This window comes from Trachypithecus francoisi, unplaced genomic scaffold, assembly GCF_009764315.1.
Source record: "Trachypithecus francoisi isolate TF-2019V2 unplaced genomic scaffold, Tfra_2.0 Lachesis_group3, whole genome shotgun sequence".
Classification (NCBI taxonomy): Eukaryota; Metazoa; Chordata; class Mammalia; order Primates; family Cercopithecidae; genus Trachypithecus; species Trachypithecus francoisi.
The window spans coordinates 10543736-10571061 of record NW_022681468.1 but is presented as its reverse complement, the minus strand read 5'-3'; the positions used below and the strand labels follow the sequence as shown (position 1 = coordinate 10571061).

Genomic DNA, 27326 nt, shown 5'->3' with positions numbered 1-27326 from the left:
CCAACCTCCACCCTCCACTAGGCCCCAGTGTCTGTTGTTCCCTTCTTTGTGTTCATGTGTTCCCATCATTTAGCTCCCACTTGTAAATGAGAACATGTGGTATTTGGTTTTCTGTTTCTGGGTTAGTTCGCTAAGGATAATGGGCTCCAGCTCCATCCATGTTCCTGCAGAGGACATGATCTCGTTCTTTTTTATGGCTGCATAGTATTCCATGGTTGTACATGTACCACATTTTCTTTATCCAGTCTACAACTGATGGGCATTTAGGTTGATTCCATGCCTTTGCCATTGTGAATAGTGCTGCAATGAACATTCATGTGCATGTGTATTTATGATAGAATGATTTATATTCCTTTGGGTATATACCCAGTAATGGGATCAGCACCTCTTTTAGATTCTACTCACTAAGTGTTTCTTAAATCTATGTTTCTTTCTATGTCCAACCATCGTCTGTCATGGGTGCCTCCAATCCTAACCTCTACCATCTCCCAATTCTTATTCTCCACTCTGTAGCCAACGTGGTCTTTTAAGAATGCAAATACATTCATGAGGAGGCTATAAACATAGAGAACTGTGTTCAGGAGCCAAGACTTTGGGATTAGGTAGACCTGGATTCCACTTGTGGTTCAGCCTTGGGCTCTTATTTGATGTGTAGTCTTGGGTACCTCAGTTATCCTTTCTGAGTCAACATTTCCTCATCTGTAAAATGGGGATAATAATGGTATCTACCTCATAAAATTGTTAACAGGATTAATGTATGAAAGCATCTAGCACAGTGCCTGGTACATAGTTGGCACTGAACATGTACTAGCTTTGATGATGATGATGATGATGATGTTGGCAGTGAGTGTGATGGGGGCATCCTCCAAGGGAAACCCTTCTGTAGTGTCCCACCCCTCTTGCGATAAGATGCTACAGCTGTAACATGGCTTGCAAGACCCTTCATGATCTGGCCCCTGTCTTATCTCTATGTCTCCCTTTCTCTGCTCCCGGCTCATTCTCTATCCTCCACCCATTTGGACGTAAGAACCTAGAGATATCCCAGAAGATATTTCATTCTGCCTCCAGTGCCCATTCTTCCCACCCAGGCTGCAACCCCTCACTAAGTGCCCTGAGGTTGGAGAAAGTTGTCCACAAGTGCCTAAGGGAGCTCACTCATCCAGGGAATTTTGTTCACAGATGCCTGCATTACTCAAGGGAGTCTGCAATCCAGGGGAAACCACATGCCTGGAAACCTGAGCAGGGCTCTTAGCAGGCAAAAAAAGGGGGGGGGGTGCTGGGAGAGCCTCATCAGCCAGGCAACAGAAGCAGCCCCTCAACTCCTGACCCTCCCTGGCTCCAGCAAGCTGGTGCAATGGAAAGAAGCCCAGGCGGGCTTTTGGGACCAAGCAAGGGGCCTAGCTCCTGAGGCTTCCCTGGCCAGAGAGGGGTGAGAACAGGATGCAGAGATGCAAACTGGACACCAGATGACCTCACGGAATTCATGCTAGTGCTGGAGCCTCTTGAGCACAGCCTTCATGACTCAGAGTGGGGAGTCTCCATTTTGTAGACCCCAGTCATGTGCTGCATTATCTCCTTGTTACCCACTTCCAGACCCTTACGTAGCTCTGATCCTTTACCAAGGATGCGGGTGGGGAGCAGGGATGAGCAACAGAGGTCATGGTTTGGCAATAGCAATGGCTGAAAGTTTAATCGTTTGTTCGTGAGAGTTTTATTCTGGTTTAGTTTTTTATTTTATTTTGTTTTGTTGGCTGAGGCAAAACAGTCCTAGGTCAAAGGGACTCCATCAAAATATTTCATGCTCACAACCACTCTGAGAGTTTGCATGATCACTGGTTCATGGTATGGAAACTGAGGCCCAGAGAGGGAAGTAACTTGCCAAGGCCACGCAGTTCTTAAGGGGGATGCTCTGGAAGCTCTCTCTGTTCTTGGGGTGTTCATGCCTTGACAAACGGAGGATGAAAATTCTGTCACAGGAAAAGTCCTCGAAGTGCCTTCTTGCATGAGGAGCTTATGAGCCAGGGCTTGGGCTATTTCTGCCGCAATAAAAGCTTTGCATCTCGTAAGCCTTGTGCATACTTGCTTCCTGCAGATCTCCTTCCCAGAGGCTGATGGATGTAACTCACATGCCATACAGTTCACCCACTTCAGCTTTTACTTAACAACTGATTCATGCAACCATCACTACTATCTAATTCCAGAACACTTTCATCATCCCCCAAAGAAATCGCATATTCATTAGCAGTCACATCCCATTCTTCCTTCCTCATGGCTTTGGGCAACCACTAATCTTCCTGTCTCTAGATTTACCTGTTATGAAAGAAGCCAGGCACATGTTGTAGGATGCTGTCTCTGTACAGCCTACAACACGTGCCTTTTGTGTCTGGCTCCTTTTACCTCCTTACACTGAGCTAGAATGTTTAATTGCTGGGGGAGAACTTTGGGGACCAGGCCATGGGTTCCCTACCATGCCACTTGTGTCATCTCAGCAAGTCACTTTACTCATCTTCCCTCCCACCACCTTTGGTCTTAGTTTGCTCATCTGTCAAATGGAGAGATAATAAGTCATGACTCTAACAGACTTCTGGCATGTAGACCAGTAGTCTCCAAGGACTGCCTTATGTGATGTTGATGCTGTCCTCTATAGTTTATGAAGGCCCCAGCACCAATGGTACAGGGGCTTGGAGGCAGGTTCCTGGTTCACATCTCACCTCTGCCGCTTCCCAGCTGTGGGAATTTGAACAAGGTCAGTGAATTTCTCTGAGTGTCTTTTTTTCTCGTCTATTAAATGAAGATCCAAGTATTGTGAAGATTCAGTCTGATAAAGATGTTGTGATGAGTTGAGGAGTATCCCTCCACCCCAACTCATGTCCACATGGAACTTCAAATATGACCTTATTTGGGAATAGGGTCTTTGTAGAAGTAGTTAAATTAAGATGAGGTTACACAGGTTGAGCATTCCTAATCCAAAAATCTGAAATCACAAATGCCCCCAAATCCATAACTTTTTGAGCACTGACATAATGCTCAAAGGACATGTGATGGGAATATTTTAGATTTTGGATATCTGGATTAAGGATGGTCAGCTGGTATGTATTCTGCAAATATTCCAAAATTTGAAAACATTCAAAATCCAAAACACAAAAACTTCTGGTCCCAAGCATTTCTGGATAAGGGATACCCAACCTGTACTGGACTAAGGTGACCCCTAAATCCAATAACTGGTGTCCTTATAAGAAGAAGAGAAAAACACACAGAGACACAGAGAGAAGGCCGTGAGAAGATAGAGGCAGAGACCGGAGCAATGCTTCCACAAGCCAAAAAATGTGAAGGATTGCCCAGAATCACCAGAAGTGAGGAAGACGCAAGGAGCGGCTTCTCCTTCAGAGCCTTCCAGGAGGAACCAACACTGCCAGCACCTTGATTTTGAACTTCTTGGCCTCCAGAACTGTGAGAGGACGAATGTTCGTTGTTTAGGCCACTTAGATTTTGATACTTTGTATGGCAGCCTGAGCAAATGGATTCAGGTGTTTAGTCTTTTTGAGCACATGCTCACCATCAAGTTTCCCATTAAGGTACCTGCAGACGCCTTCTCTCAACAATGAGAGAGCACACTGGATGTTTTTCTCGGATCTTTTTAGGGTTAGAGATACTTGTTAGCACAGATTTCCTAAGAAATAATAGGAAATGCAATCTTACTGAACTGTAGAGAATTTTTTTTCAAATGGAAGATACTGAGGCCTTTCCTATGTTGCGGGCCAGCCCGAGCCCCCAGAGAGTGAATCATGGGTCCGAGGTGCTGAGTGTAAACGCCCATCCCTGCGAACCTGGGACCTGTGATCTGCTGATTCTTTCTTCCTTCCCCAGAACCAAAAGGCAGACCAATTCAAGGAGTCTCAGACCAGGATTTAAATAAATAAATAAATAAATAGCCTCATGGCCCAGCTCCCAGCTGCCAGACAGCCCAGCCACCAACTCCACCCAGGTGGGAGGCTATTTGTAGACAACCCTGAAAGATGGCCAAAGACAGGGTTCTGAGACTCTCTGGATGCCTCCCTTTATGCTGAGTCACTCTTTGTAGTCCACTCAGCCGGCGAGCAATGAGTGTCTGTCTCATCTCCTCAATTCTGGCCAAGACAGAGCACAGCGTGTGTGGGCCCTCCCTGTAATGACACTACCATTGTCTTGTGCAACAGTAAAATGATAAAATCAGGAACAGTTACTGTGGGGTGTCTACCAAAGGCCAGTTGCATCACCACGTTATCCCATGCGATTCCCAAACTCTGCAATGTGCTCCATTTTACAGACCGAGGCTCCGGAAGGTGGAATTGAAAATGGTCCAGATTCACCTTCTCAGCAGTGATGGAGCTAGGGTGTCAACCCTGCTGAGGCAGCTCCACACCATACACCTGCCTGCCCAGACTTCCAAATCAGACCTTAAGGACCAGGGACTTGCTTTTGCAATGAGATTTGCTCAGTGTCCCCCTGACCTCTCTAAGTACAGTAGTCCCCTCCCTTATCCATGGTTTCAACTACCTGTGGCCAATACAGGTCTGAAAATATTAAATAGAAAATTCCAGAAATAAACAATTAATACATTTTAAATTATACACCATTCTGAGTAGTGTGATGAAACCTCGCCCCATCCTGCTTTGTTCCACCTGGGACATGAGTCATCGCTTTGTCCAATGTACCCATGCTGCATAAGCTACCCACAATTACTGTATAGCAAAAAGCATAGTGTTATAAGGTTTGGTACCATCTGCAGTTTCAGGCATCCACTGGGGGTCTTGGAATGTTTTCCCCATGCCTAAGGGGAAACTGCTGTACAGAGCCTCATGCCTTTCTGTTTTGAAGACCACTGGATCCTGTTCTGTTTCTTCACAGAACTCACAATCACAATCCTGTACAGGTTTCTCTGTTAGTCTGTCTCTATCCCAAGTCTGTAGGCCCCATGAGGGCTGGGACAGTCAAGAATGACCCCAAGTCTTCAAGAAAAGTTATGATTATCTTCAGCATTTCAGTTCCCCTATACTCAGAGTTCTGCAGCTTACAGAAGAAATTTCAGTTTCCCCGGACCCAGAGTTTTGCATCTCCATCATGGGGACCAACATGATTTATATGAAAGATAAATGTTCACAGCATCAACTCTATAATCCAATTCCATCTCTTTAAACATCATAAAGGAAATACTGGTTTCTAAGGAAAACATCTTATTCCATGCCTCCATTCTTTGCTGTACACATGGGTTAATTAGGCATCTAGGCTGACTGAAAAATGATGTAAGAGATTTTCCATATGGCACTTGCTGCCAGATTAAGAGAGAAAGATCATAAAACTGAGAAAAGATGGATCAACATGTACATATTCATCTTATCCTAGGAACATCTATACAGCACGATACTGACATTTCCCACACAGTTATTTGATCCTAACAACAACTCTCAGAAGCAGGTAGGACCAGAGCATTCCAGGACCGCCACCCCGGCCCTCTTCTGGAAGCCCTGCAGGTGGACTCCACCTGCTGTGAGCATTTATCTTTAGAATAGATCATGTAGTTAGAGCTATAAAACTCCAAGTACAGGGAAATGGAAATTGCTTCTGTGAGCGACAAAACTTTCTGCACCTGCTCTCTCAAAGCACCCTTACTCTGGGCTGAAACTATCACTCAGTTCTCTTCCCTGAACCAAACCAAGAGCTGCACAGGGCCTGCTGGAGGGTAGGGGATATGGGATATTCATGGATAGAATGAGTAATTGGGATGTGGAGCTTGAACCCAGGCTTTCTGACTCCAAGTTCCAAGTGAGCCTTCCACAAAGGCTTATGAACATGTGTGTGTTACAATACACACCTGCGATGGTTTTCTCAGCTTGCTTGCCTTCCAAACTCCTATTCAGCCCTGAAAACCCAGTTTATATAATCCTCTGCCACAAATTCTTCCCCAACTCTGCGTAATAGTCAAGGTTCTCTAGAGAAACACAACCAACAGAAAATAGATAAACATAGATAGATTTGTTATAAGGAATTGGTTTATGCAATTATGGAGGCTGAGAAATCCCACCATCTGCTATCTGCAAGTTGGAGACCCAGGAGGACCAGTAATGTAGTTCCAGTGGGAGTGTGAAGGCCAGAGACCCAGGACGGCCAGTGAGAAGGTGGGAGAAGACAGATGTCTCAGCTTGAAAACAGCCAGGCAGAGAGAACCAATTCTCCCTTGCTGCTCCTTTTGGTTGTATTCAGGCCTCCGACAGGTTGGATGCCACCCACCATGTTGGGGAAGACAATCTGCCTTACTCCGTCTACCAATTCCAACATTAATCATTCGAATTAACCTGTGAAGGTTAAACTCACTCACGGACACCCCCAGAAACCATGTTTAACCAAATGTCTGGGCACCCTATGGCCCAGTCAGCACGACACATAAATTACCTATCCCACTCCACCTCGAGCAGAACTCATTTTTTTCAAACCTCACACTCGGACACAGCCTCAGAGCTTCATTGCCACTCTGCTTTCTACAACATGTTGTCACTGGATGTCAGCTTGTCCTTGTCCTCAGCCATGCCAAGAGTTCCTTAAGTGGGCAGGGAGTGGGCTGTGTTCATCTCTGCACCCCCCATGCCCACACAGGGCCTGGTCCTCACAAGGGGTTTGGGACATGTATGTTGACATAAGACAAGCTATTGCTATTATATATTTATTTATAATACATATGGTTATGAATATACTCAGCAAATATTTAAGCATCTGCTACATATCAGCCCTGTTGTAGGAGTTGGGAAGATGAACCTAATCAAAAGAGACAAATCCCTTGCCTGGTGGAGCAGGTGGTGATAGGGCTGTAAAGAGCAGCCTAGCAGGCCAAGAGGAGGAGAGGTTATTTCAGGAAAGGGCTCTCTGACAAGGGGGGATTGGTGAGGACCAGAAGGACCTGGGGGAGCAAGCATGGGGTTCTCAATGGCAAGGTGCTCCATGCAGAGGAACGGGCCGTGCAAAGGTCCTGAGGTGGGAGAGAAGGTGACACATCCAAAACAGAGAGAGGAAAGGTTGGGCGTAGTGGGGAGTGCCTGTAATCCCAGCATTTTGGAAGGCCGAGAAGGGAGGATGGATTGGGCTCCCAGGAATTTGAGACCAGCCTAGGCGACATAGTGAGACCTTGTGTCAAAAACAAACAAAAAAAAAAACACAGCTCCAGAAAGCCAGTGCACCCAGGCACCATGAGACGGGTGCTCTGGGAAGCAGCTGGGTCTGCGCATGTGCTCTGGGAGACAGCCGGGTCTGCGCATGTGCTCTGGGAGACAGTGGGGTCTGCGCATGTGCTCTGGGAGACAGCGGGGTCTGCGCATGTGCTCTGGGAGGCAGCTGGGTCTGCGAATGTGCAGCTTTGCCGATGTCAGGTCTGTGTGTTTTCCTGGGCCTGAGACAGCAACAGAGGAGTCTGAGAAGAGACTTGACATGGCCTAGCTTCGGCTTTAGGAGACAGAGAAATGCAGTTGATTGTCCTGGTACAAGCCCCTTCTGAGTGCGTGTGCACTCCTGGGATTCTCGAGGCTCCCTAAGGAGTAAGGTCTGGAGATCCCCTGCTCTGCCCGGGCGAGAAGGCCTTCATCTTCCAATGCAGGTCCACACAAGGGCAGGGAGTTTCATATGGATTTTTTTTTTTAACTTTCCTAGCCCATAGAACCCCTGGCCCAGTGGAGCTTTATCTGCTAAGTGGGCACCTTCCCACCCCAGAGCCAGCACCCAGGACCCTTCACTTCAGGGCTGGCTGCCAGGCCAAGGCAGCACCTGGAGCTGCCTGAATGCCCAGGACATGCTCATGTCCACACTGTCATCCTGTAGATCTCCAAGTGTTTGTGCTTTGCTAAGTGTACATTTGTGATTTTCTGCTTACGCCCCCCTTACACTTTGACCCCCTCTGTTCACCCCGTCCATTCCCTGCTTCCTATGTGCCAGACACACATACTTTTCTAGGGTGGCATTTGCCTGGTACCCAGTGGGTGCTCCATACATGTTTGTAGAATAAAGGGGAAAGCACTCAGACACTATGCTTACAGAAGAGCAGAGGATTACACCAGTACTTAAGTGATGGATGAGCACTGAACAGAGCAAGGAGGGTGAGGTCATTTTCAGCAAATGCTCACAAGCAGGACGCATTCGGAGCACATGAGTCAGTCACTCAGCGTGGAGGGTGGCTCTGGATGTTACAGCAAGACTATGGGGGAACTCGTGAATTCCAAGGGGTTGGGTCATTGTTCTGTGACCTGACAAAATGCAGGTGTTTCCAGAATATTAATCCAGCAGAAGGATAGACTGAAGGAAAGGAATCGGAAAGCCGGGAGATTGGTTTACAGCCCTTTGTTGCAGACTTGTACGTACGTTGCATGAGTTTCTAAACCCTGCGATGGGAAGAAAGGTGTGACAGCCAACAGCCTTGGGGTCAGGGGTGAAAGGACACGAGCCAGACCATAGTGAGGGTGCTGCATTTCATCCTGGCAAGAATTCTGCCCAGCTGTGGCTTTCTGTCCTACATCTACAATTGGGAGAACACTGGAGACATCAGATGTTGTAAGGACTAAGAATGAACCCTGGAGAGGCTTAGCATCTGGGTGCTATTTGTAGAGGTGTGCTGGGTGACATGTACCAGAATCTTTCATTTTGAAGAACCTGCTGGATATGACTAGAAAAGTAAAGGAGAAAAAAACTCCAGGACTGATTGACTAGAGAACTGGAAAGGGGCCCTTGATGTCACAGTGGGCACTGGGACTGCATGTCCCCAGGAGCCTCAAACTCCAGAGCTCACCTTCCTTTGAATACACATCCAGTATGGTCCAAGCCGATGCATACTACAGGGAGTCCAGCCTGCCTGAAGTGTCTCCTCACTGGCATTAAGGACACCCCAGGGAAGGTTGGCCTGTCCTCTATTTCCAGAGGCAGCCCTTTATCCTCTGTGGCCACCTCTTCACCCAAGTACCCAGGGGACTTCATCAAGCACAGTGCACATCAGACTGTAAGGTTTAACCAAACCTTAAGGAGGCTGTGGGAATTACAAACAACTGAATTCAGAAAAGGGAAGCGTCAGCCAGGCACAGTGGCTCACACCTGTAATCCCAGCACTTTGGGAGGCTGAGGCGGGCAGATCACCTGAGGTCGGAAGTTCAAGATCAGCCTGACCAACATGGAGAAACCCCGTCTCTACTAAAAATACAAAATTAGCTGGGTGTAGTGGTGCGAGCCTATGATCCCAGCTAGTTGGGAGGCTGAGGCAGGAGAATCGCTTGAACCCAGGAGGCAGAGGTTGCAGTGAGCTGACATCGCCCCATTGCACTCCAGCCTGGGCATCAAGAGTGAAACTCTGTCTCAAAAAAAAAAGAAAAGGCAAGCGAAGCCTCAGCACAGGATCCTCAATGCCTTCCCACTTCTTAGCCCCCCACTGTCTTCTGCCACGCTGTAGGGACCTGCTTTTCTTTCACAGATTTGGGGTCCCCTCCCCCTACCCTCAGCCCCACTCCCTTAGCTCTGGAGACAATAGGAGACCCTCTGCTCCCCTGAGCCCACCACCTTGGCAAGGCGGCCAGATGCATCTCCGAAGTCCAGCTCACTCAGGCCAGCTCTCTTCATGGCCTGTCTTCCAGCGAGAGGCAAAGCAGAGATCAGACCTTCATGTGCTCTTCGTGGCAGAGCTGGCCTTATGTGTGCTCCTGGGTGAATAAACGGGGAGACATCTCCTAAGAATAAATGCTTCTCAGAAACATTATAGTCTAAACTCATATTGAAGGGAGCATAAGCCAGCCACAGGCTAGAGAGACCCCTACCTATGTTACTAAGTAACAGGAAAGGCTAAGATTTGGAGCCTTCCTCTGGTTCAGATCTATCCCCAGAACGATGTTGACCTTTTTTTTTTTTATTACAAATCCCACCCAGGAGGTCTCTCTCCTGATAGGAAGGAACCATCTTCTAAGGCAAATTCCAGCTTCTTCCCTGAAATGTACATCCACTACTGAGCCTCAGAATACTATTTGTTCCACCTACTTTGACAATTTTAAGGTCTTCAGCAACAGGAGAAAATAGCAGGAAAACTTGAAGTACAGTTGGCTCCCACAGAGATGTCACTAGCAGAAAAAGGGAACACAAGGAAAAGTCAAGATTCTGAAGACCGAGGTAACACCTTCTGCTCCAAACATTTAGAGAGTCACCTTTCCAGAAGTCAGACTCGAAGCCCTGAATTCTGGCATGAATGAGTTCTCCTACATGTAGGGGGTGGCCTGGGAAGATCTTAATTTTTAAGATGGCAGGTAAGGGGCCTTCAGTTGGAGAATCTTGCCACCTGATTCTCAAAGAAAGCCAAAAATATCTTACTGTCTGAAACATGAGGTCTTGAGTAGTTCAACTCGACCCATGCCAACATAATTTCAGAGCCTCCAAGGAGGATTAGGAAAAAGTGTATCTGGTCTTACTCAACTCTGAACATTGCATGAGTCAAACATTTTCCTAGCTCTCTGTGTAATGGGTCCACTCTGATGAATTCTTGGCAATGTATCTTTCATGACCAAAATTCAAAAGAGGCCATTCAATGTGGCTCCCACAAAAGCAGCTGCAGAGCCCCCAGACATTCAGAAGCCAACAGTGAAGGGGTCAAAAGCCGTCTCTCAATGTTCACTGACACTTTGCGAGCCTTAGGGCAAGTTGGCAATGCCAAAACGTGTTTTTAGGGCATATTTGCCAATGTACAGGTCCTGGGCAGGATTGCAGGCCTCTGCAGATGGTACCAAAGTAAAAGAGGAGATGGTAACTGAATAATCTGTCATCATCCCCAAAGTGCAAAGTGAAATGAGAGTGGATTTTTCCTTCCAAATCCACTTGGAGTGAGTCCCGAAAGACTCATTTTTGCGGCAATCCCCACAATGACGTCATTGGAGAGGAGGTTATATAATTTAAAGCGACCACATTTCCACAGAGCTTCCCAGAAGAGAAAACACCTCCAAAGGCAGCTCTCACTATCTGAAAGCCCAACTAAAGTTGTGAACGCCTTCCTTTTCTGCCTGAGTAAGTAAATGACCACCTTTTTTCTCTTTTATAAGAGTACAATATAAGGGGAAATCTGTGTCTCTTAGAAAAACAAAAAACTTCCTTTCACACCTACCTATTGGCAAAATGTTCCGCTTCTGTGAGGGTACTTTTTAAAAATAACTCTAAATCAATTTAAGAGACTATTATTTCATGTCGAGTTTGGGTCTTAATTGCTTTTCCAGAACAGGAGGAGGAGGGAAAGGTTTTAGAACTGTTGGGAAGGTTCCAGTAACTCCTTCTATCAAAATCAAGTGAAACATGTCAGGGCTGAATACAGCCACCAGAGCTTGCATGGACTCTGACCAGTTACAGCCTGCAAATTCTGAATCATAAAAATTAAATTAGTCTCTCTGGGATGGCTTACAAGGTTTCATAAGACCAATAACTGGTTGGGTTATTCGTGGCTTGAAAGTAGCATCTTATTATGTGACCGTGCTGACGGTCTTTAACATCTGTGGCTAGATTTCCAACACCTTTATCATCACCATGCTGTTGAAATTGGAGTTAATTTGAAGAATTAACTAATTTGTTGAAAAAAGTCATACTCTCTCATAGCCAGGGTTAAAATGTGCAGAACCCAGAAAATACCACACAGAAATTACAGAATCTCCCTCTCTCGTAGACTTGCCCAATGCCCCTTCTGAGTTCTTCAAATAGGGTCACATATTACTAACAATATCCATAGATATTGTTTATTGAACACCTACTATGTTCCAGGCAAATATCAGAGCTAAAGCTAAACCTGGCAAAGGAAGATTTCTCCTCTCTGGCCAACTTTATAAACACAGACAGCAGCAGGTGAGGACAGTCCTTTTAAAAATGAGCCCCACGTGAGCAGACACATGCTGTGGCTGCAGTGGCTCCAGCCACCTCCCAGTCCTGGGAATGGGGGCAGTGTCCACTGACTTAATCAGATTCGAGCTAAAGTCCCTGCATAGCTGGTCGTCTCTGGCTTCCTGGGCAAGATGCAGCCTCACCCCCTGTGCTGGTTTCCTAAGGCTACTGTAATTAATTATCACAAAGTTAATGGCTTAAAACGATGAAAGTTATTGTCTTACAGTTCTGGAGATCAGAAGTTCAAACTCAGTCTCGCTGAGCTAAAGTCAAGATATTGGCTTGGCTTTGTTCTCCACCCTCATGATTCAATTATCTCCCACCAAGTCCCTCACACAACACACGATAATTATGGGGTACAACTCAAGATGAGATTTGAGTGGGGACACAGCCAAACCATATCAGTGCTCAGCACCCTCCTGTCTCTTCTCAAACTCTCAATGCCCCAGCCCCTCCACCATAGGTCAGGATCTCACCTCCTTTCGCCCTGAGAATTCCCAACCTATCACAGGGGAATTTCACCGATTCCCACCGGCCAACCTCTGTTACCATAGACCTCAGCTTCCTGGCCATCATCAGAGATAGCTAGGAGAAGGATGGCCAGGCCATGTGTTGTGCACACTGCCAGGGCACTCCAATAGTCAAAAATTATTTCCCCCAAAAATCAGTATTTATAGGTAGAAAGAGAGAGGAAAGAAGGAAGGAAGGAAAAAAGGAAAGGAGGAAAGAAGGAAGGAAGGAAGGAAGGAAGGAAGGAGGGAGGGAGGGAGGGAGGGAGGGAGGGAAGAAGGAGAGAGGGAGGGAAGCAGGATGGGAGGGAGGGAGGAGGAAGGGAGGGATGGAGGGAGGGAGGGAGGGAGGAAGGAAGGAAGGAAGGGAGGGAGGGAAGGAGGGTAGGGATGGAAGGAGAGAAGGAGGAAAGGAAGAAAAGAAGGAAGGAAGGAAGGAGGGAGGGAGGGAGGGAGGGAGGAAAAAATCCAACAAAATTGTTATATTATATTGATGATGTTATAAAGTAGTTCTAGATAAAAACTATTTTCAAAAAAGTATTTAAATACATATACATGCACCTATGAATATTAAAGCAAAATAAAACATTTTTATGTTAATTAACTGAACATTTAAAAATAAGATAAGCGGGAGGCGGAGATGGGCTGATCACAAGGTCAGGAGACAGAGACTATCTTGGCTAACATGGTGAAACCCCATCTCTACTAAAAATACAAAAAATTAGCCGGGCGTGGTGGTGGGCGCCTGTAGTCCCAGCTACTCAGGAGGCTGAGGGAGGAGAATGGTGCCAGCCCAGGAGGCGGAGCTTGCAGTGAGCCAAGATCGCACCACTGCACTCCAGTCTGAGTGACAGAGCCAGACTCTGTCTCAAAAAATAAATAAATAAGATAAGCAAAATAATTTTTCTTGTTGCATATTCACATGCTACGGTTTCTTGTACCTGACTGATACCATGTCTTTGGCATTTTTCCCAATAATGTATTTTCTTCAATATGGTCTTGTTATTTTTAATTTTTCCATATAATTGCCTGAAATCTTTTTTCCACAAATTTTACAATTAACAAATTTAAATTAGTACCTTCAATTGACTCTTCTCTTGAACCAGAATATATTGAGAAAATGTTCCCTCTGCAGGTTCTGAGTGATAAGCTCTCAGCAAATTCTGCCAGGCAGACACTGCTCTCAAGTCCAATTCTTTGCCTATGGAATTGCATAAATATTTTAGCCCAGATATTTTCACAAGTGCTGTCTTTGTGCCTTAGTTTGGAGCGCAGTGGCACTATCTCAGCTCACCACAACCTCCGCTTCCCTGGCTCAAGCAATTCTCCTCCCTCAGCCTCCTGAGTAGCTGGGATTATAGGCGCCCACCACCATGCCTGGCTAATTTTCTAATTTTTAGTAGAGATAAAGTTTCACCATGTTGGCCAGGTTGGTCTTGAACTCCTGACCTCAGGTGATCAACCCGCCTTGGCCTCCCAAAGTGCTGGGATTACAGGCATGAGCCACCGCGCCCAGCCCACAAGTATTTTTTTTTTTTTTTACCAGATTAAACCTTTCAAATAAGTTGTACCTACTTATAAGTTTTGAATGTTTTGTCAAATTCAGATACTGCAAGTCACTGGTTTTCTCAATTTCATCTCATTTCCGTACAGAACATGAATTTATCCAATTAAAAAGATTTTTCCCACAAACTGAAATATTCCAGAGCTCATTTTAGAATTTCAAAATTAACTCTTGTACAGCATTTGATTTTGATCATTTTCTGATACATTTTATAATTTTTCTGCATACTAGCTTTGTTTTCAATGCTTATAATTCACTAAAAGCTTTGAAAGCTAATGTTTTGGTGCTCTATTTATTGAATAACTTGACTAAATATTTCCAACTGATTTGGAACAGAATTCAACAAAAATTTAGAGATCTGTTTCAACACACTATTTAATAACTTTTTAGGGCACGGAGATTCAATGTCCTCCAAAATTGATTGATAATGGGAAAATAAAAGAGAAAACACATGTGAAAGTCGAGTTTTTTAAAAAATTCATGAACAACTTTATCACATCAACTTTGTAGTTCAGTAAATCTGTGCACATGTTTTAACATTTTATAAATTTTGTCACGTACATCTATTTCTATTTATAGAATATTGACATTTATTTACATGCAGTAACAAATTGTGTATGCACCATGACCTGTTCCAGTCACAGTTCTGTTTCATTAGTGTCTTAATTTAGTAGGAATATTGTTGTTGCCATGACACTGGACTCCACCAAAATTTGTGTTTTATCCTCACAAAAATGCAATGACTTTATTTCCAATGTGGAAAATTTAAACAACTTAAAATAGCATTCACAAAAAGTCAGTTAACTGTTTCACTTTGCCAGAATGAATGTTGCAAAGCCCTGCTTTGCTTCCATGAGCTGAATGAAAGAATGAATTGTGATTGGAATTGACAGGCTTTTCTGTCTGAAGAGTCTGAGGATACTGGTGTTGAGCGGGCACCATTTTGCTTTCTATGACGTTCTTCTTATGGAGCCAACGCACAGTCAGCCATCACTTCCACTGTTGCACAAGCACAAGAAAAGCTGGACTTAAATGTGAGCTGAGTTAACTTAAAGAATAGTCGTTTGATCTAAGGGAAAAGTCATGCCTCTCAGAATGATCTTATATCAGCATCTTTTGCAACTACATGGATGAGAACCATGTCTTAGGGTGCAATGTTCTTTTGTTTTTTTGTGTTTTTCTGAGACAGAGTCTAACTCTGTCACCCAGGCTGGAGTGCACTGGCATGATCTCAGTTCAATGCAACCTCTGCCTCCTACATTCAAGCAATTCTCTGCCTCAGCCTCCCGAGTAGCTGGGATTACAGGCGCCTGCCACCACACCCAGCTAATTTTTATATTTTTAGTAGAGACAGCGTTTCACCATCTTGGCCAGGCTGGTCTTGAACTCCTGACTTCTTGACCCACCTGCCTTGGCCTCCTAAAGTGCTGGGATTACAGGCATGAACCGCCATGCCTGGCCTGGTGCAATGTTCTTAAAATTACTAATTTCTAAAGTAGCAGCTCTGTGTCAGGTTTTCTTGCAATCAGTGAAATTGCTACAGACCCCATAGTGATGCAGATGTCAACAAATATTCTGTGCAAGCTATCTGCTCATCAGCAACTTCCTTGAGCAACAGAAATGCAGTACTTAAATTTCCATTAAACATTTGTTTTTTAGCTCATCACTCCAAAAAGGCTTATTGCAAATTCTTTAAGTATTGCCAAATGATAAAATAAACATAGTTTTGGATTTATGCCCTGCAAAAAATGACCAAACTATTATAACAAGAGCCTCCAGCCTCCTCCATATTATACTCTGAGTGGGGACTGCTCAGCTTCCATGTGCCATGTATATTTCACAACCACCAAATCGTAGTTTCCCTTGTCTCCTGTTGATCTGTCAACTGGCAGCTCTGCAGCTTTTGCTCTTTTATCTACTCTCTCCCTTGGTGATTTCATCCAGCCGCATGACTTTAAATGCCGTTCCTGTGGTTACAACTCCCAGTCATGTCTCATCATCCCAGATCTTGTCCCTGAATACCACACTTGTCTATCTAATTGCCTACCGGATGTCCCCATGTGATGTCCAATTTACATCTCAACCTTAACAATTCCAAAGTTGAACTCCTGATCTTCCTCACCCCCCACAACAAAACTGCTTCATCTTCATTCTGTCACCTTCATTTCAGCTGATGACAACTTCATACCTCCAGGTGTTCAGTGCAAAAACCTTGGCATTGTCCGATTTCTCCTTTCTCCCACCCAGATCCAACTGAAAATCATGGTGTTACTACCTTCAAAACACCTCTAGGGTTTGATCGCTTCTCACTACCTGCACTGCTACTCTCCCCAGCTGTCACTCGCCAGCATGTTTATTTAGTGTGTGTATTGTTTATCAACTCCTTCCTCCTGCTAGGCTTATACGCACACTGAGAGCAGGGGTTTTTGCCTGCTGTATTCACTGCTTTGTCCTAAATACCTAGAACAGTGCCTGGCACATAGTACATCTCAGTAAATACTTGTCCAGCAAATAAATGACTGGAGGAACCAGTGAATTATACCCCTGTGTGAATAACTCCATGTGAGTGACATGACAGACTGTCATAGCTAGAAGAGCCTCTTGAGGACATCGTGTCTTCCTTCGATGAGGAAAGTCAGGCCCAGAGACATGAACTGACTCTCCCGAGGTTACACAGACAAATATGCTCTTCCAGGATTAATTCTCTGCTACACAATAGCTGTTGTTGGTATCTGTGAGGCTTTGCGGAGTTGAAGCAATCTCAGGCATCACCCAGTAATAACAATCATGATGGTGACAGCTAACATTTGCCACGTGCTTACGATAAGTCAGGAACCCTGCTAAGCACTGGGTGTATATTAACCTATCCAAGTTGTGGAAGAATGTTTAGGCTCTGAAGATCGTCTGGAGCCCCATAAATCCCACAATGTAGGCAGCTGCTCACTCTGCAGATAGTGTTCTGTGGGTCCCTGAGTTGGCTGTGGCCGGTTTTGCAGGCAGGAGGCCACAAAGCCATGAGCACAGGATGGGCTCTACCCCTTGTGGGACCACAGAGGGCTGGGAGACACAGTCTTCCCTATGGAAAGAGACAGAATGTTCTGTCCCTCTCCTGGTGAAACTCAGTGTGGGAGCATGGGAGGCAGGTTGGTTGCGTGGCTGTGAACGTGAACTACGGGGGCATGCAGACCAAAGTTCATAGCGTACACTGTGCCTACCAGCTCTAGCTCCTCCAGCAAGCGTAGGAGGCCAGTCAGCTGCATGGCTGTGAGCACGGCCTCTGGGGCCCATGCAGACCAAGGTTCCTAGCGCACCACCTAGGTCTTCTCCGACAAGCTGGTTAACTTCTCTCAGCCTGGCTTTGTCTTTCACCGAGCAGGGACAGGTGCAGCAGAAGAGAGCAGAAAGAAGCACAGGCTGTCAATCAGGTTCTCAAATCAGACTGCCTGGGTTTGAATCCAGGCTCTACTGACCAGCTGTGTGACCTCAGACAGGTGACTCCGGGTCTCAGCACTCAATTTTCTAATTGGCCAAGTGGAGATGACAATGGCCCCTACCTTGAATGACTGCTAGGAATATTAAATGAGAAAATACTTAAATGTGAAACACTTAGAATGGCACCTGGAACACAGAGACCATTAATACCATCTAACAAATGTAGTTGTTATCCTTATTTATTACTCATGCTTTCCTTGTTCTTTTATCTTTTTCTCTCTCTCTCTTTCTTTCTTTCTTTTTTTTTTTTTTTTTTTGTTGTTGTTGTGGTTGTTGTTGTTGAGACAGGGTCTCAGTCTGTCGGCCCAGGCTAAACAGGCTAAAGTGCGGTGGCACAATCATGGCTGGCTGCAGCCTTGACCTTCCAGGCTCAAACGATCCTCCCACCTCAGCCTCTTGAGTTACTGGGACCACAGGTGTGCACCACCATGCCCAGCTAATTTTTGTATTTTTTTTGTAAAGACAGGATTTCACCATGTTGGCCAGGCTGGCCTTGAACTCTTGGGTTCATCTGATCCACCTGCCTTGGCCTCCCAAAGTACTGAGATTACAGGTGTGAATCACCACACCCGGCCAGCACTCATGTTTTTCAGGCCCATAAAAGGAACCTCCTAGCACTGCCCCCATCCCTTCCGCCACACTGGTCCCAGCCACAACAGGTCAGCTTCCTTTGCTGTTCCCGGGCTTCCCTCAGTTCTGTTTCAAGCCATGACCTCTGCCTCCATGTCTGCAGCCCCATGAGGCTGGGGCTACTCTGTCCTGCATATCTCTAGTGCCTGGCAAGGGGCTGGTGTGAGGTAGATGCTCATTAAATGCCATTAAAACCCTAATATTAATAATAATAATAATAGTACAGTTGTTACTAAGACTAATCACTACCTTCCAAAGTCTTTCCTCTATGCCAGGCACGGAGCTAAGCACCCTGTAGATCCTAACAACAGCCCTCCCATGATCCCACAAGAGAGACACGATTCTCTCCAATGTTTAAAAAGGAAAGTGAAAGTCCATGGGTCTAAGTAGCTCACACTGAGTGATTGTACCAGGATTTGGACTCAGGCACCATCCCTTAAACCAGAGGTCAGCAAACTTTTCCTCTGCAGGAACAGATGGTAAATATCTTCAGCTTTGCAAGCCAGACAGTCTCCGTTACAAGCACTCGACTCACCCTTGTAGCATGAACGCAGCCGTAGATAATGTGTCCATGAATGGGTGTGGTTCTGTGCCAATAAAACTTTATTGTCCAAAAACAGGTGACAGGCTGGTTTGGCTCATAGGCTGTAGTCTGCCACTTCCTGTTTTATTCTACCTGCTGTTCATTTCAGGTCACTGTGCATGGCATCCTGGCCCCCTCTAGAGCTGCAGTCCTCCAACCAGAGCCAGCTGTTCCCTCAAAATGCTACAGCCTGTGACAATGCTCCGGAAGCCTGGGACCTGCTGCACAGAGTGCTGCCGACATTTATCATCTCCATCTGTTCCTTCGGCCTCCTAGGGAACCTTTTTGTCCTGTTGGTCTTCCTCCTGCCCAGACGGCGACTGAACGTGGCAGAAATCTACCTGGCCAACCTGGCGGCCTCTGATCTGGTGTTTGTCTTGGGTTTGCCTTTCTGGGCAGAGAACATTTGGAACCAGTTTAACTGGCCTTTCGGAGCCCTCCTGTGCCGTGTCATCAACGGGGTCATCAAGGCCAATTTGTTCATCAGCATCTTCCTGGTAGTGGCCATCAGCCAGGACCGCTACTGCATGCTGGTGCACCCTATGGCCAGCCGGAGGCGGCAGCGGCGGAGGCAGGCCCGGGTCACCTGCGTGCTCATCTGGGTTGTGGGGGGCCTCTTGAGCATCCCCACATTCCTGCTGCGATCCATCCAAGCCGTCCCAGATCTGAACATCACTGCCTGCATCCTGCTCCTCCCCCATGAGGCCTGGCACTTCGCAAGGATTGTGGAGTTAAATATTCTGGCTTTCCTCCTACCACTGGCTGCGATCGTCTTCTTCAACTACCACATCTTGGCCTCCCTGCGAGGGCGGGAGGAGGTCAGCAGGACAAGGTGCGGGGGCCGCAAGGATAGCAAGACCACAGCACTGATCCTCACGCTTGTGGTGGCCTTCCTGGTCTGCTGGGCCCCTTACCACTTCTTTGCCTTCCTGGAATTCTTATTCCAGGTGCAAGCAGTCCGAGGCTGCTTTTGGGAGGACTTCATTGACCTGGGCCTGCAATTGGCCAACTTCTTTGCCTTCACCAACAGCTCCCTGAATCCAGTCATTTATGTCTTTGTGGGCCGGCTCTTCAGGACCAAGGTCTGGGAACTTTATAAACAATGCACCCCTAAAAGTCTTGCTCCAATATCTTCATCCCACAGGAAAGAAATCTTCCAACTTTTCTGGCGGAATTAAAACAGCATTAAACCAGGAAGCCTGGCTTTCTTATCAATTCTTTGTGACATAATGAATGCTATTGTGGTAGGCGAAATAATTACTCCCATCGGTTGGGGGGTACTTAATCCCTGGACTTTATGAATGTTACTTTATATGATAAAGGGGACTTTACAGCTGTTACCAATTAAGGGTCTTGCGATTGGGAGATGAGCCTGAATTATCCAGGTGGGCCCTATAGAATCACAAGGGTCCTTATAGGAGGGAGGCAGGAGGCTCAGAGTCAGGAGATGTGACTCTGGAAGCAGAGGCCATAGGAATTCAGGGTGGCCACTGTGAGCCAAGGATTGCAGGCACTCTCTAGAGGCTGTAAAGGGCAAGGAAATGGCTTCCCCTAGAAGCCTCCAGAAGGAATGGGTCCTGCCAACTCCCTGTCTTCAGCCCAGGGAAACAGATTTAGGATTTCGGGCCTCTAGAACTGTTAGAGAATACATTTGTGTTTTGTTGTTTTGTTTTGTTTTGCTTTGCTTTGCTTTGCTTTGCTTTGCTTTGCTTTGCTTTTTTGAGATGGGGTCTCGCTCTGTTGCCCAGACTGGAGTGTACTGGCACAATCGCGGCTCACTGCAGCCTCAATTTCCCCAGGGGATCCTCCCACCTCAGCCTCCTGTAGCTGAGACTACAGGTGTGCACCACCATGCCTGGCTAACTTTTCTATTTTTTGTAGAGATGGGGTCTTCCTGAGTTGTCCAGGCTGGTCTCAAACCCAAGGGCTCAAGTGATCCTCCACTTTGGTCTCCCAGAATGCAAGGATTATAGGCGTGGCCACTGCACCTGGTCCCATTTGTGTTTTAAGCCACCACGTTTCTGGTAATTTGTCATAGCAGCAGCAGGAAACAGATAACAAGTATTGGGTAATGGCCTCTCTTATTACACTTCCATTTGTCTTTTCAAAGCTTTCTAGGCTAACTGCCAGGAATACAGGGATGGTACAGCTAGAAGTTCTATCTCCAAGGAACTTACATACATCTACATATTATCATATAAAAAATGAAATGAGAAATTGCTTGAGCACACCACGGATCCAGCATCTTTCTCCTTCAGAGAGAAAGGGGATGGGTTCCCTCTCAGGTTAGCAGAGAAGACGCTGTGAAGGGAGTCAGCCGTGAGCCTGGTTTCCACAAAGGGTGCAATCTGGATACGTGGAGACAGGGAGGAAGGGCTGGCGGAGGCAGGAAAGGGGATGCTGCTCACAAAAGAATGCTTGTGCATGCTCTTGTTGAATGTGTAAGGCATTGGTGCGGGTCTTGCTACGAGAGACCCAAAGGTGACCTAACAGTGTCTCTACCCTCCAGGGACTCACAGCAACTGGGACAATAATTAAGAGATTGTCATAGAGCAGGGTGCCCACCTTCATCAGGGTGAGGGGTGCCGTGAGAACCAGAGCAGGGCTCCAGTCTGGGTGGCCGGGAGGGATGGTTATAGAGGGGTTCCTGGAAGAAGAGACACATAAACTGAATCCCAAAAAATGAGAAGATGACCAAGCAAAATGGGGGAAAGGAGTGTTCCAGACAGAAGGAACAAAGTAGGCCCAGAGGCAGGTGGGGTTACAGGTTAGGAGGGAGAGGTTGAAGGACGGCAGAGGATGAGGGGGGTCACGAAGGGAATTGGGGCTGGAGGAGAATGGACAGGCTGGGTCCACAATGGTCAGCTGGCAAAGACAGTTCACCCAGGAAGCATGGTGGGCTCCAGGGGGCTTTGAGGGCCCCCTTGAAGCTGGAAAGCATGGCTGTGTTGTGTGAATTTACTCTCATAATGCTTGACAGACCCAGGAAAGGATTGCTCTGGAGGAGGGTTTAGCCAGACAGACGGCCATACGTCATGGGAGTTGGGGATCCTGGTCAGACTCTGGGAAATAATGGAGAAGGAAGAAACGAGCACAGGGAGAGAAAGAAGTGAAGTGAGATCAGTGTGTTAAAGGATGGGTGTAATGAGAGAACCTGGGTGACAGAGCAAGAAAGAGAAGAAGGGCCGGGCACGATCTTCTGTACACTGTGAAGGGAGTCAGTCGTGAGCCTGATTTCCACAAAGGGTGCAATCTGTAATCCCAGCACTTTGGGAGGCTGAGACAGGTGGATGGCTTGAGCTCAGGAGTTCGAGACCAGCCTAGGCAACATAGCAAGACCCCATCTAGACAAAAAATACAAAAATTATCCCGGCGTGGTAGTGTGCACCTGTAGTCCCAGCTACTTGGGAGGCTGAGGCAAGAGGATCATCTAAGCCCAGGAGGTCAAGGCTACATGCAGTGAGCCAAGATTGTGCCACTGCATTCCAGCCTGGCTGACAGAGTGAGACCCTGTCTCATTAAAAGAGAGAGAGGAAGTCATAGCCACAGAGCAGGAATGTTTGAATAGAACATTTCCAGAGGCAGAGACATCCCAGGAGATGACAAGGACCAAATATATCCCTGACACCAGGTGGCTGAAATAGAGGGAAGAAGAAGGAGGTTGGAGACAACATAGTCAGCGAATGGAGAGGTCAGGTGGTGGGTGGGCCCTCCACTGGGCCCCTGTAGGCAGGCGGGACACTGTCAGGCCCTGGGGAGGAGAGAGTCTGTGGGCCAAGAGGCCATCCCAAGGTCAGTTCCCATGGAGTCAGGGAGAGGATGTACTGACTGGACTCCAAGACACTTGGGGGAATGGGGAGAATGGCAGTCCCCACAGCTGCACGGCAAGGGCTGGTCCTCACAGAACAGCAGCAAAGACTCATTCATTCCAGGAATGGAGAAAATCCTATGTTCTTGCAACCTGGAGACAGGGTGTGAGAGGCTGGCAGCGGCTGGGCCACCGGGACCTCATCAGTGATAACCCTGTGATCAGTGCTCCAGCCCCTGCAGGTTTTCTGGAGAGCAGAGTGTGGTCAGAAGGCCTGGAGCTGAGCCGACAGGCAAGATCCAGCCTGCACAGGTGTTTAATTTAGACCACATGGCATTTTTTAGAACTCCAAGCTCCCAGGCTCTTGAGTTGGTTGCCAGTACTGAAACTCCCCACAAGGAGCCAGCTTTCCAGTTTCTCTTGAATGTTTGGAAGATCCAGCAACACTGATTCAATTTCATTCATTCAGCAGATATTTATTAAGCATCTACTTTGTCAGACACTGTTGTGGACACTGAGAATATGGCAGTGAACAAAAGAGAGGAACATCCCTGGGCTCCTTGGAGTTGACTTTCCGGGGTCCCCCCAGAGCTCCAATTCTTTGGTGCTGCATAGCAGAAGCCCCGTGAACAGGGCGCCCTCCCATCAGATTCACACACATGGCAGCTATGGAAGGTTGGGTTTGCAACCCCTGATCCGGACCAGCTCTTCTTGTGCAGTCTAGGAAACAGAGCGGTAAGACCTGCCCAAGTACACCCAGTAGGACTCACAGCAGCCACACACAGCAATAGGCTCAGTCATCTCATTTAATCACCTGACTCCCTTGTGAGGTCTGTTTCAGGAGGTCCACTTTCTAGGTGAGGAAGAGGAGGCTAAGGAAGGCAGTGCTTGCTCAGACTGCAGAGGCTGGATTCACCCAACTCATCTGACTCCAACACCAATGTGATTTCCAAGCCCCCAGGCAGGAATTCATTGGGCAAAGGATCTGTGGCAAAGTGGCAAAAATAGGCAGGAACAGGCAGGAATAGAGAGTGGGAAAGGGAAAATAATACCTGATCCCTCTTCTACTCCAAGTGAACTGACCCACGTATGCCCTCTCCTTTCTTGTTTCTCAGCCTGCCTGAAGCTGGCGGCTTATCAAAATCCTTTCTAGGGCTTGCAAAAACCAATCCCACACTCGAGAAGAATGTGCTGGCCAGTGAAATCAGACAGCATTGCTCACAGGATCTAATTCAACAGTAGGCTGCAGCCACATTCTGAGAAGTCAGACACCTGATTTATGAGATGCACATAAGTAACGTTTACTGAAGCCCAGCAAATGGCCCCACAGCGGGAGAGACACTGGCAAACCCATACCGTAGAATTCTGTTGCCCTTCTGTGGTGAAGGCCAGTTATTCATTTGCAGAGGGAGAAATTTCTGCCTTGACTAAAAGGATCGATGCTGTGGGAAAAGGTAATATATCTGAGTTCCCATGGATCTGGTCGACAGGTTCACCTGGCGTGTTCCACATGGGGCCAGGCCCAGGCCGTACCTGTGGTGCTAACACCTGGGGTGGAGGGAGGAATTAGCAAATAGTCTTCCAGCATCCCCAGCTCTGGCACCCATGTGGGCTTCCACTCTCTCCCTGAGAAGGGCCAAGTAGAGAGAGGGGAGGAGCTTCTGCTCCAATCCGCTTCCAGCTTTGGGTCTGTCCTGGGCTCCAGAACCGCATGATCAGATGCCATATGTGGCCTTCACTGCTCCCTGCAGTGGGAAAGTAAGAAAACTGCCCCCACCCCACCCCGTCATCACCCCAATCCATCATGGGGAGTGGGCGGCGCTAAGGCCCTCCAAATAATCCATCATGGGGAGTGGGCGGTGCTAAGGCCCTCCAAATAATCCATCATGGGGAGTGGGCGGCGCTAAGGCCCTCCAAATCCCAGCCTTGGGGAAACTCCCTGATGTCGCAATGGCCGCAAGCAGGCTCTTGTTCTCCGGAAATGAGTCACAAGTTTGACGAGGAGCAGATCGGAAGCAGCCCTGGGAAGTGTGCCTCCCCAACCTTGCTCCCACCACAGCTTCCAGGAGCCTGGGCATCCAACCAGGGCTGATCCAAGCCCTTGGCTCCGGCTGAGCTCCGCTCTGGCCTCTGTGTACCTTCAGCTCCTTCCTGCCATTCTCTTTCCCTGTGCCCAGCCCCTTTCTCCAGACCCCCTTGATTCCCTCTCAGCACCCTCATGCGTCCCCGGATCCCCCGAGCTCAGGCCCCTGCCAAAGAAGGGCCTCACCGCGGGGCTGCCCAGTGCACAGTGCAGCCGGTAAGAGGCCCAGGGCTCAGAGTCACGCAGGCCAGTGTTCCAGTCCTCTCTCCACCACCGCATGAGCCTGGCCGACCGCAGAAACTCGGCATCCCATCTGTCAAATGGGAATGAGAAGAGCAGTGCCTCACTGTGTTGTTGTGAAAATTAAGTGACCCAAAGGACTGCCTTATTCCCTTTTTGGAAGAGGTAATGAGCAAAGAAAGGGAAGGAAAGGCGAGAAAGGACAAGATGAAGATTGAAGACGTGTGTGAGACACCAGGACAGGGCCCACCCCAGCAAACACCAACAACCATTTTCTCCTATGAGCAGAAGAGGCTTTCACTATGACTGAAATGAGTGCATGTCAAAGCAGTCTGAATAAAATCCCAAAAATGGTGTCCGTGTCACTCTCCTGGTTGTGATATGGCACCATCCTTGTGTAAGATGTTACCATTGGGAGAAACTGAGTAAAGAGTAATGGGGCCAGGCACAGTGGCTCATGCCTATAATCCCAGCACTTTGAGAGGCCGAGACGGGCAGATCACATGAGCCCAGGAGTTCAAGACCAGCCTGGGCAACACGGTGAAACCCTGTCTCTAGTAAAAATACGAAAATTAGCCAGGCACGGTGGTGCACACCTGTAGTCCTAGCTACTCGGGAGACTGGCGGGAGAATCAGTTGAGCCTGGGGTTCGAGGCTGCAGTGAGCCATGATCGTGCCATTGCACTCCAACCTGGACAACCAAGTGAGATCCTGTCTCAGAAAAAAAAAAAGAATGAGTACAAGGCATCTTTCTTATCACTGTATGCAAACCCACTAAAAACCTTAAAAAGAATGCGTAATTAAGTTATACCCACTCTGCCTTACAGATGAGGAAACCAAGGTCCAGAGACAAGCAGACTTGTCCAAGGTCACCGAGTAAGCAGGGCTCCTGCTGAAGGGCTCTGTTCAGACCCAGGATGCCTGCTGGGCCCTTGTGACAGGTCTCAGTCTCAGGCTGAGGTCAGAGAAGAGGCCTGAGTGCCAGGGATCCCATTTGAGTGGCCCTGATGGTGGCAGAGACTCCCTATGGCAGGGGTTGTGTTTAAGGCAGTAAACAGGAAGCCAAGCCTACTTTCCAGGAGCTTCAGGGGACAGAAAACTATCAGAAAGGATTAGTTGGGACCCAGCAAGTATGACAGCAAGACATTTCAGGGCTTCAGTCAACAAGGGGCTTGGTGTACTGTAACTGCCAAAATAGCTGCCAGTTCTCAGCTGCATTACAATGAGTATAGCCTCTAAAATGAGGGAGGTGATATTCCATGAATTTAGCACTGGACAGGGTCCATTTGGAGTATTGTGTCCAGTTCTTGGCTGATTCCAAAGACAGGGATCAGACTGGTAAGAGGACACAACAGCACACCCTCCAGACACACAGCGGCAGAGGGCTTACCACAGAAGATAAGACTTATGCAGAGAGAGGAACAAATGCACTTAGTGTTACCCCAAAGGGACCAAAGAGAAAACAATTCCTGAAAAACACATTCTGTCTTAATTTAAGGAAGGGCTCTTTGACAGGCAGAGCTGTCCCATGATAGAACTGATGGCCTTCAATTACATGGGTTCCTGGTCTCTGGAGGAGCCCAGCAAAGCTGCAGGATCTCTTGGCAGAAGCCTGCGAAAGAATCCAGGAAGCATCTACTGCACACTCACCCTTGAGGAGCTCACTGCATATAAGGGAGACAGAAAAGAAAAGAGATCATCCCTCAGTGTTAGATGTCTCGTCATGAGGTGACGAAGTCTACTGCAAGGAGTTCCAGAAGGAAAGGGGGTTCCCTGAGCTGGATCTTAAAGTTAAGTAGGACAATGAGAGTGTTGGCCACCTGCAACCTTTCCCTCACCCAAGTTCTCAGTCAACAAAATCAAGGGCTGGAAGATGTATGCCAATCCCAAGGAGTGACTGTTGCCCTCTAGGCCATGTGAGTCAGTGAAGACTGAACAAGGAAGTGGCATGTTTGGAACTGCATTACAGAGAGATCACTTTCACTAGAATATGGATGATGGCTTGCACAGTGTATCAGTTATCTATGCTGCATAACAAACGACCCCCACACTTAGTGGTTTAAAATAACCACTTCAACTCATAATTCTGTAATTGGCCATTTGGGTTGGGTTCAGCCGAGTGGTTCTTCTACTGGTCTGGGCTGGGCTTACTCATGAATCTGTGATCAGCAGCCAGGCAACTAGTCACTTTGCTTCTGGAGAATGGGCAGGAGGCTGCAGCAAGCACAAGGTCAACATCAGATGGAATTAAAGCCCACTGATGGGGCCGAGAGAGGCTCACACCTGTAATCCAAGCACTTTGGGAGGCCAAGGCAGGTGGATCACTGGTCAGGAGTTCAAGACCAGCCTGGTCAACATGGTAAAACCCCATCTCTACTAAAAATACAAAAATTAGCTGGCCATGGTGGTGCACACCTGTAGTCCCAGCTACTCAGGAGGCTGAGGCAGGAGAATGGCTTAAATCTGGGAGGTGGAGGTTGCAGTGAGCTGAGATCGCACCACTGCACTCCAGC

General features: G+C 47.4%; 1 protein-coding gene across 2 annotated transcripts in view; it reads left to right on the top strand.

Annotated features, from left to right (window-relative positions):
- The window catches only part of LOC117071446 (B1 bradykinin receptor), a 59084-nt gene extending 39209 nt beyond the window's left edge, over positions 1–19875 (top strand). The window contains exons 1-2 of one of the 2 annotated variants that reach the window (XM_033191426.1): positions 9696–11046; positions 18792–19875. In XM_033191426.1, coding sequence (XP_033047317.1) covers positions 18802–19860 — 1059 coding nt within the window. In that variant the 5' untranslated portion in view covers positions 9696–11046; positions 18792–18801 and the 3' untranslated portion in view covers positions 19861–19875. Of the gene's footprint in view, positions 1–9695; positions 11047–18791 lie in introns of those variants that run through there. The other variant, XM_033191425.1, reaches the window with a different exon arrangement.
- The last annotated feature ends 7451 nt before the right edge of the window (positions 19876–27326 follow it).